The sequence below is a fragment of the Nymphalis io genome, chromosome 25, assembly GCF_905147045.1.
Source record: "Nymphalis io chromosome 25, ilAglIoxx1.1, whole genome shotgun sequence".
NCBI classification, from domain to species: Eukaryota; Metazoa; Arthropoda; class Insecta; order Lepidoptera; family Nymphalidae; genus Nymphalis; species Nymphalis io.
This window is the reverse complement of record NC_065912.1, coordinates 6,514,690-6,524,532: the sequence shown is the minus strand read 5'-3', so window position 1 is coordinate 6,524,532 and position 9,843 is coordinate 6,514,690. Positions and strand designations below refer to the sequence as shown.

General features: G+C 38.1%; 1 protein-coding gene across 2 annotated transcripts; it reads right to left on the bottom strand.

Annotated features, from left to right (window-relative positions):
- Nucleotides 1-215: 215 nt before the first annotated feature.
- On the bottom strand, nt 216-8,929 carry LOC126778323 (uncharacterized). Of its 2 annotated transcripts, XM_050501830.1 has the most exons (5): nt 8,906-8,929; nt 8,746-8,770; nt 8,069-8,231; nt 6,997-7,091; nt 216-281 (listed from the first exon to the last, which is right to left on the bottom strand). In XM_050501830.1, exons 1-5 carry the CDS (start codon nt 8,912-8,914, stop codon nt 250-252), a joined length of 324 nt encoding a protein of 107 aa, XP_050357787.1. In that variant the 5' UTR covers nt 8,915-8,929; the 3' UTR covers nt 216-249. The 2 variants fall into 2 exon arrangements, with proteins under 2 accessions (XP_050357787.1, XP_050357788.1); XM_050501831.1 differs by lacking the exons at nt 8,746-8,770; nt 8,906-8,929 and adding an exon at nt 8,374-8,434.
- Between the last annotated feature and the right edge of the window lie 914 nt (nt 8,930-9,843).

Below are 9,843 nucleotides of genomic sequence, written 5' to 3'. Positions count from 1 at the left end.
GTGGTATTATGATTTATAGACGAATGAAACTTTGCACGGAATTGAATCCACAATATTCGGTTAAGATTTTGTCCTAACCATCTCAGCTATCTGATACATAAATATGCATAAATATATATAAAATCATCAAGGAAATGAAAGAAGGTACCATAAAACACAATATTATTCGTATCATAGCTCTACTGTAAATTATAAAATGTGAATAAAATATGTAATAAATTTCAAAAATATTTATTTATTATTAAATTATTAGCATCGATTTCTCTTAAAAACTCGCCAATCTGAAAAATAAAAGACAAGAATCAATAATGAACCAAAACAAAGACTTGCTAAATCTATAGTACATACCATAACAGTGGTTGGTTTTTATCTTTATATTTAATTTATCTTCTTAACTAACATTAATTGAGTAATAAACTATAAAATTTTGATTTATTTATTGGTGTGTATACACAACAAATACATTTCAATCACAATACACAAACATTTTTTTTGGAAATGAAACAAGATACATGTAACAAAAAAAACCGCTGAGTTTCTTTCGCCGGTTCTTCTCAGGGCTGGGTGTTTATTTTCCGAACCGGTGGTAGTTTCTAGTTTCACTATCAATAAGCAAGCATTACTGCTTCAATATTGAACAAATCATTTTGATTTAATTTTGCTCAAAAAAAACAGTTTATGTACGACTACAACAGCAAAATAGGATAAATAAAACACATAAGAAATTAATCCACGTTTATAAAATTTTAATAAATCTAAGCAATACATATTCAAGAAAGTGTAACGCAATTTTCTCTCCTGTGCATTCCAGCACTACTATTGAGGGAAGCAAGTATTGAGACTCACTAAAGAAGAGACCGTCAAAGAACATCTTAAGAATATTTCTAGCGAATACACTTATCTTATAGGACGTTGTTGAAATATGTAATCAATATAATACTAAAAGATTATCTTATAGAATACTAATAATAAAAAATATAAGCAGTGTAGAAATAAATTAATGAATAATGAGCGCCATCCTTTGACATTTATTTATAGCAACGTAGTTATAATTATAATCAAAACAACAACGCTTATACTTTAACTTATTATATTGTTGGTTGTGTGCCTGCTTACTTGGTGGTAGCCTTTGTGCAAATCGAGGGATTCACAGAGGTGTGTAGGTACTATCCACTCTTAACATATTCTATCTTCAAACAGCAATACTAACTATAGTTGTGTTCCGGTTTGAAGCCAGTGTAACTACAGGCACAATACACATAATATTTCAGTTCATAGTTGTTGGCGCATTGACGATAAAAGCTATGGTATATATTTCCTACAGCGCCAATATCTACGAGTGTTGGTGACAGTAATAAAAAAATTGCATGTGATTCATCATCATCCTTTTTTCGTATACTGCTGGACATAGGCCACTCCAATGGCACGCCACTGAGCTCGATCTTCAGCTCTCAATCTCTATCCGCTGCCAGCCACCTTGCGTATATCGTCCGGGAACTAGGGGCCGTTGCATATAGGTGTGTGCTATAGAAGGTTTTGCCCGTAATCACCACGCTGGGCCGGCGGGTTGGTGATCGCAGAGCATAGCTCGTCGCACAGATGACGCTACTGCCCGTTACCGGTCTGCAGTATTTAGCCACGACTTAATGGAATGGTTATACCGCCATTAGTCGGTCGCCAAAGCCTCGTTTGTTAATCGGCAGGATGCACCACGTGCAAGTGAGGTTGGCTGGAAACAGCTAGATACAGGTGTGCTCCCTTACGTCCCTGAGATGTAATTGTCGTACTAATTTTCTACTAGACACAACTTTAGGAATAATTCATAAGAAGGAAATGGCAATTGTTAAAATCAGGTTCAAAATAGCTAAAACCTTATTTGAACGCAAATGTATTAAAAGCTATTCGAGTTTCATTGAACGTTTTATTTCAACGAGGAATATAGAACGATTTTATGTTAACACGATACTTGGAATTCAAGACTTGAGAAATTCAGAGCTGCTTGAATATAAATCCATTGACCATGATTAGGATTTTATTTATCTTATTTCGTAAAAGCAATCAAAAAATCTGAAGTCTCGGCTTTGAACGCTATAAAAATATTTTTCGAGGGCTGCTTGATTTTGGTAACGTGTTTCTTCTAACAGCTCTTCATATTTTAAAGTGCGCAGGAAGATATTTCTGAGGATGCCGTAGTGAAATTACTTTCCCAATAAAATAATTATTTTAAGACAATTTCATCCATCTGAATTAAAAGTATTAAATAGAACATATATTTTATATTATTATTGTATATCTCAACGGTCTATTCGAAAGATATCAATATAAATATATGATTTTCAGTCAAGAAATTCTATGTGTTATGTAATACTTTAGCGTTGTTAACATTTTTTATAAAAAAAGGTAAGCGAACGGACAATTGGGCCTCCTGATGGGTACACCGCCAATAGACAATGGTGCCGACCAACCTTGGGAACTGAGATGTTATTTCCCTTATGCTTGTAGTTAGATTGATTCATTCAGACTTCAAATCGGAACATCTGATGAGTGGTTGGTACCTACCCAGACGGGCTTGTACAAAGCTCTACCAACTCTAACTACTCAAGTAAATTGCATTATCATTGTAATATGTGCTTGCAAAACCACTTGAATGATGTCATATTTTTACGCCGTTTGAATTCTCTGTTGACAATAGCCTCAGAATAAAAAGAAAAAAAAACAATTTAAAAACACAGCTTACCGCTAAACTTTATTATCAATAAATAGAATTTTTTGCCATAATGTTTATTGTTTTCAATAAATTCAACAACTAAAACAAGTTTCTAATTTAACTTAAGACTAAAATCATTTTTCAAATAAACAATCTTTGCCAAAGTTAAGAACTGGTGAAATCTAAAAGGAGTTTTAACAGTTTTATGTTTATACTTTGTTGAAATTATTTTGAAACAAAGTATTATTCGGTATCGTCTTTTATCCGTTACAAAACACAATATAGGTCTTAGGGGAAGTTACACACGATACAACGATAAATTCCATACATTCGATCTGTCTAACCGTAGAAAATTATGTTTTATGGCCACACGAGAGCTGTTGATACTCTGATTACGGTTTATTTCCTCGAAAATAAAATACATATGTACATTTTATTTATATAGACAAATCTGAGAAAAATCGGGAGGATTCGCAAATTACTTTTGCATATAAACAAGATATGTACATTATAAGGCCACATTTGTGCGACAAATTGAAACTTCTCTGTTATCTCGGTCACAACATAGTTGTTGCACAATAGCGTGCACGAATGTTTACATATCCTATCAAGCACAAATCCGTAAATGCAATTACGAATATGTAATAAAGCAAGAGAGTTTGTATTGTCGAAAGCTTTATCTCAGAAACTAAATGTCCTATTTGAAAATATATTGTTAGCCTATTTATTAAGGAGGATTTCGTGTAAAGAATCAACGAATCTTATCACGATTGGTGAAAGCGATCCCATGACGCTCCCCGGAAAAAATGCATAGATACCGCTGATTTTTAGTAATAATTTTGGTGTTCTCGGCGCTGTCGAGTCCTATATACCTATATACTTCACGTAAGGAAAACGAATAAAAGCGTTTTTCCAATTTCATACCGAATGAAACAAAACAGAAATAACGGTCGTACAGCGGTGCACACCCCCACCATACCCTCGCTGTTTGAGGTCGAGTTCTCTAACATCCGAGGACTCCACACTAACCTCAACGCTGTCCACCACCATCTCGAGACAGCACGGCCAGCAATGTTGTTTCTCACGGAGACACAAATACTCCGTCCTGCCGATACCAGCTACCTTAATTATCCCGGCTACACGCTTAAAGAATCCTTCAAAGCGAAAGCCGGAGTATGCTTGTTCGTCAGGACGGATGTTTGCTGTCACCGACTGCGCTGCTTGGAGGACCCCTCCTTCTCCATGTTGGTGGTGCGTGTTGACCTGGTTCGTCAGAGCCGAGTCTACGTGTGCCTCTACAGATCCCACAATGGTGACTTGGAGACAAGCCGATTATTTGACCATCTTAGTCGGGTGGCAGATGCTGCGCAAGAGCAATTTCCTAACGCGGAATTGGTGTTTTTGGGGGATTTTAATGCTCACCACGAATCCTGGTTGAAATCCCTCAAAACTGACCATGCTGGAAGGACTGCTCATGCTTTTGCTCTCACACATGACTTGACCCAACTGGTTGATCAGCCCACCAGGATCCCAGACATTGATGGGCAAGCACCTTCTCTACTGGACCTTCTGCTGACTTCTCACCCGGTGGAATATCAGGTTGTGGTTCAGGCTCCTCTTGGCTCTTCGGATCACAGCCTTATTTCTACCAGAGTGCCACAGGCCAAGCTGCCGCCACTAGCGGTATGCAAACGTCGCGTTTGGCACTATAAGTCGGTGGATTGGGACGGTATGCGCGATTACTATGCGTCGGTCCCTTGGAAGGAACGTTGCTTCAGTGGGAATGACCCGACAGCTAGTGCCGCTGCTGTTGCTGGCGGGATCATGCTGGGAATGGAATACTACATTCCTAGCTCAGATCTCGTCAGTAGGAGTACGCGTAACCGTTGGTTCACTCGTGAATGTGCCGATGCTGTATCATCTAAGCAGGCGGCATATCGCAAGTGGATCAACGGCTGCATTAGCGGGGCATCTAACATTGACTCACTGAAAGCAAACTATAATAAAAATTCCAAGTCCTGTAGAAAGGCATACACGAGAGCGGATGCACAGCGCATTGTACAGATTGGTCATGACATTATTTCGCATCCTAGGGGCTCCCGTAGCTTCTGGCCTCTGACCAAGTCTGTGCAAAACAATTTCTGCCAACCTTCGCTGCCACCGCTCAGAAATCCGGACGGATCGCTAGCTCACAGTCCGCAGGAGAAAGCCGACCTCCTGGCTAAACTCTTTGCCGACAACTCTGTGATCGATGATTGTAGTGCGCAGCCACCAACAATACCTTCATGTGGCCACACGATGCCTGACATCAAAATCAGGCAACGTGATGTGCGTGCGGAGCTGCAATCACTTGATGTACGGAAAGCTAGAGGTCCCGATGGAATACCAGCCATAGTGCTGAAGAAGTGCGCAGCGGAGCTGTCTCCTGTGTTAACGCGCCTGTTCCAACTTTCTCTCTCTTCGGGAAGTGTGCCGGAGGCTTGGAGAAGAGCTAATGTGCAAGCGTTTCCCAAAAAAGGGGATCGGTCTGACCCGGCAAATTATCGGCCAATAGCTATCACCTCAGTACTTTGTAAGGTGACGGAACGGATTTTAAACAACCAACTGATCCATTACCTAGAAGATCACTGTCTAATTAATGATCGTCAGTACGGGTTTAGACCAAAACGGTCCACAGGTGATCTTCTAGCGTACGTAACACACCTCTGGGGTGAAGCTATCGACAAGCATAAAGAATCGTTGGCTGTCAGCCTCGATATCTCCAAGGCTTTCGACAGGGTCTGACACAGAAGTCTTCTCTCCAAGCTACCGGCATATGGTCTGCCTGCTCAGCTATGCACCTGGATTGCCAGCTTCCTACACAAGCGTAGCCTTCGTGTTTTAGTAGATGGTTGCGCTTCACAATTCTATGTAGTGAATGCTGGGGTCCCCCAGGGATCTGTGCTATCTCCCACACTCTTTCTTTTGCATATCAATGATATGCTCTCCCTTGGGAACATACATTGCTATGCAGATGATAGTACAGTGCATGGTGGATACCACGGACGCGCAGTGGCTGGGCGGGCGGAAACTGAGGAGAGGCGGGAGAATCTTGTCATTGAACTCGATAGGACGTTAGATCTCATCGCCAAATGGGGCTCTGATAATCTTGTTGAGTTTAATGCCAAGAAAACACAGGTATGCGCTCTCACGGCGAAAAAGTCAACATTTTCCCCTCTTCCTTCCCTCTGTGGTACTCCGCTGGTGATGCAAAGCAAAATCGCCATGCTGGGGATTGACGTTCGCTGCGACCTTAGTCCAAGGGATTACATCGAGGCTGTTATAAAAACAGCTTCACGGAAACTCGGAGTTCTGAACAAGGTGCGGCGCTTTTTCACGCCACAACAACTGTGCCTGCTGTACAAAACACAGGTACGGTCTTGCGTGGAATATTGCTCGCACCTTTGGGATGGCTCCGCTAAGTACCTACTTGAGGCCTTGGACCGGTTGCAGCGACGTGCCGTACGCATTATTGGCGACGTAAAGGTCACAAACACCCTTGAACCTTTACAATTGCGTCGTGAGATAGCAGCACTGAGCGCTTTCTATCGACTGTATTACGGCGAGTGCTCTGAGGAATTATTCTCTCTAATTCCTGCTTCCCCCTTCCTTCTTAAGTCCACGCGAGCTGGTTCTCGATGTCACCGCCTAACTATGACATCAATTCCATCGCGAACAAAGAAATTTGGCAACTCCTTTCTTTGTCGCACTTCCAAAAAATGGAATTCCTTACCAGCTCACGTGTTCCCCTCCTCTTACAACCCGGGTTCCTTCAAACGAGGCGTGAAGAGGCATCTTGCGGGCCGGCAAGGCGAAGGCGGCTAGTGCAGAACGTTTTTCCCGTCTGTACTGGCCGTCGTCGCGTTTGGACTCTACTACCACTTACCATCAGGTGGAGTAGAGTCATTTGCACTCCCGGCGAATATAAAAAAAAAAAAAAATGAACGTACTGGTATTTATTTAATACGTTATGTGCTCTCTTGTTATGTGCTCATAATTATATGTACATACATAAAAGATAATCCAAATGTATGATAGTTAAAAGTGAATATTGTCATTCACATAGAAAGCACTGATTAATATAGTTCTTCTTTATGATAGACCTAATTTAAATTTTAAAAAAAAATGTATATGATTGACGCTACCGATAAATGTTATTACTGAACGCGTCGCTCTATTTCCTCTGTGGTGAAATCTTAAAAAATCGCTTTCGTATTAAAAATTGGTATAAAAGTATTAAAGTGACTCACTTCTCCATGTATTACAATTTTCATATTGCATTTCACAATAGTTTGCAAAATTTCTGTATTCGCCGTTGTAACTGCGCGCGCATATTTCTTGATTTCTGTAAAGCAGATATATGACGATTATTTTTTTTATAGTATTATATTTTAGTATTTTGCATTCTTTTATAATATACCGCCTCTATACAGTCAGGCAGCAGGTACATGTTCACAGCCGCCCATAGGAATTGGCACCATGAGCAATATTAACAATTCTTTCATCGACAATGCGCCACTGACGTTGAGAACTAGATCAATTCCCATTATGATATCATAATTGAAAATTTGAGAATGTATAATACGAATTTGTGTCTTTTCAATATTTTCATTTCTACTTCAAATCATTTCATTAATAATGCAAAAGCTCGTCAATATACAAAACAAAAATAAGAAGTCGTTTGACAGAGAAGAAAAATATACTGAAAAGTAGGGCATTCTGTAGGGTAGGGTAGTAGGGTATTCTGTAAGAATAAACTCGAAACTCAACATAGAAAACGTTTGTAAAATATTAGAAAGTGATATCGTGATTGACCGTTATAATTATAACATTACAAGAATACACGCTTCAAAATAGTATAGCATTATAAGTCGGTTGTCAAAATTTCACGGGTATGTAATGAAATTATTTCTTACAGAATAATTGTTTTGTCTTTGCATATTTATGTATAGATAAACAAACGAATCAATGTGTAAGTACATTTGAAACCGTATAAGGATAAAATAAGTCTAAATTTGGATTTGAATTTATATTATTTATCTTATGTAAAAAAAAATCCCTCTTAGTGTAATAACGTGCGCGTGCCAACCGTCGGGCGGTACGGTAGTAAGCGCAAGCGATCCCGTGACGTCACCCGAAAAGACGGAGTGCGTACCGCTGGTTTTTTAGTGGTTATTTCGGCGCCTTCACGCCGCCTACATACCCCTCACCCCATGTGGGGGAAACACGTAAATGTGTTTTTCCAGCGAAAAAAATAATAATAACGTGGACAATAGACATAACATCATATTTATTCCTTGGTACAAAAAAAAGAAGGCTTACTTGTATGAAGATGGACAATTCTGGATGAAATTCTTGCAACCCTTAACAAAAAAGTCGGTTGCCCAAAATAATGTGTCCTTTGGATAGTTTATCATTGGTTTTCTGTACTTCGCTTTCACTCCACATATTACCATCATTATTAATATAAATACGTTTATTAAAGCTGAAAAAATTATCGAATTTGATAACACTTGTGAACTTTTTCATGTTCTAGCAACTATGGCATTGCAGCCCGGATATAAAGAAAAATATATATATATATACATAACTATTTTACGGAATCTAAAATATATAAAATGCATTACCACAGCGCCTACTCATATCTGTAATCTCGAATAACTTACAAAATACAATGCACTATGAATATAAAGCCAGTTGCAATAAATCTTTTATATTGTTGTTATCAAAAACAAAATAATTGTAATGTAAATCTACCGGGGTATTATTTACGTGTTATTTTCTTTACCATTAAACAGAAAGGCTTTTTTTTAGGTTTCAATGTAAACACTTAATTTTCTTAAGATACAGAAAGAGAACCGTTAAGTGTGTGTTTATTATTGTATTAATCTCGAAAGGCAAGTGCCAATACAATTACAGGCATTCTCATCTACGTTGATGAAGTCAGGATACATTTATAGTTTTTGAAACTATATCGTATATAGACAAAGGTACCTTACCACGCAGCCCATTTATTCGTCTTTTCTAAAAAGTATTAATTGAAATTAAAAAAAAAAAGAATTAAAACAAAAGAAAACATCACAGGTAGGTACGTTCAACTTGTAAAATATTGTGCTAAAATCATATGAAATTTGAGTAATGCAATACATTTTATCTTACGTAATACATGATCTGAGTTTTATATCCCCTGTTTTCTGGCCAAATATCTCAACCTGCATTAACGTTTGCCAAAACTCGTTTATTTTTTGGCAACAATTTCTCACTCGATAGCGTTCTTCGTGTATTTATTAAACTAGCCTACCACGACATGATTGAAATGGTATAAAAATAATATTTTAACATTAATACGCTTTACATTCCCCTTTAAAATTTGGCTCACATTTCAGAAATAGCATGTTATATACTACGGCACAGAAAACACATTACTATCAAGAACTCCAGCATATGAGCTATTTCACACAAATATTACGTTTAGCATTTAAGTTCGCTCATGAAATTCTATCAAAATCAACTGTGTTTAAGTAAGCTCATACGAAAACATTTGAATCAGACACTTCACAAGATTATATTCAATTTAAAGTTCCACCAGTTCAGAATATAGATTCCACTAAGAAGATCCGACAAGGAACTTAATGGTTACTCTTTTCCAACAATTAAGTTCCGATAAATAAGTTATCGTCACACCAAAAGTAGTTCCACTTTGAAAATCGAACGTTCTTCCATAATTTTAATTGATTTTTTCTTGTTATTTCATTTTATACAAATGTTTAGGTATCTCAAACAATACAAATGAAATGACCTTGGATTTTCACGTCAAACTGTCGTCTGTTACGTGTCAGTGCATTCAGTTCCAATTTCATACTCAAAATAGACTTCATAAGTATTTTAATAAATCATGATAATCCCACGGTAAGCAATTTTGCTGCCCTATACTCAGCCATCTATCACCCAGCGGGAATATATCGTATCGCAGTCTCTACGCCATTATTCTTACGTTCTATTCACATCTCTGAAACTACTGTTCCAAATTAAGTTATATAAAGGCCTTCCTTCTTTTTCAATTAAATAGAAGTACAACAATACAATCAACAAAAAAA

Excerpts from the sequence above, each read along its gene's own strand:
- LOC126778323 (XM_050501830.1), bottom strand. Across the intron at positions 7,092-8,068 it reads AATTGTCCATCTTCATACAA|AAATCAAGAAATATGCGCGC; the intron begins GTAAGCCTTCTT and ends TCTGCTTTACAG. Across the intron at positions 282-6,996 it reads AAATTGTAATACATGGAGAA|ATTGGCGAGTTTTTAAGAGA; the intron begins GTGAGTCACTTT and ends TTTATTTTTCAG.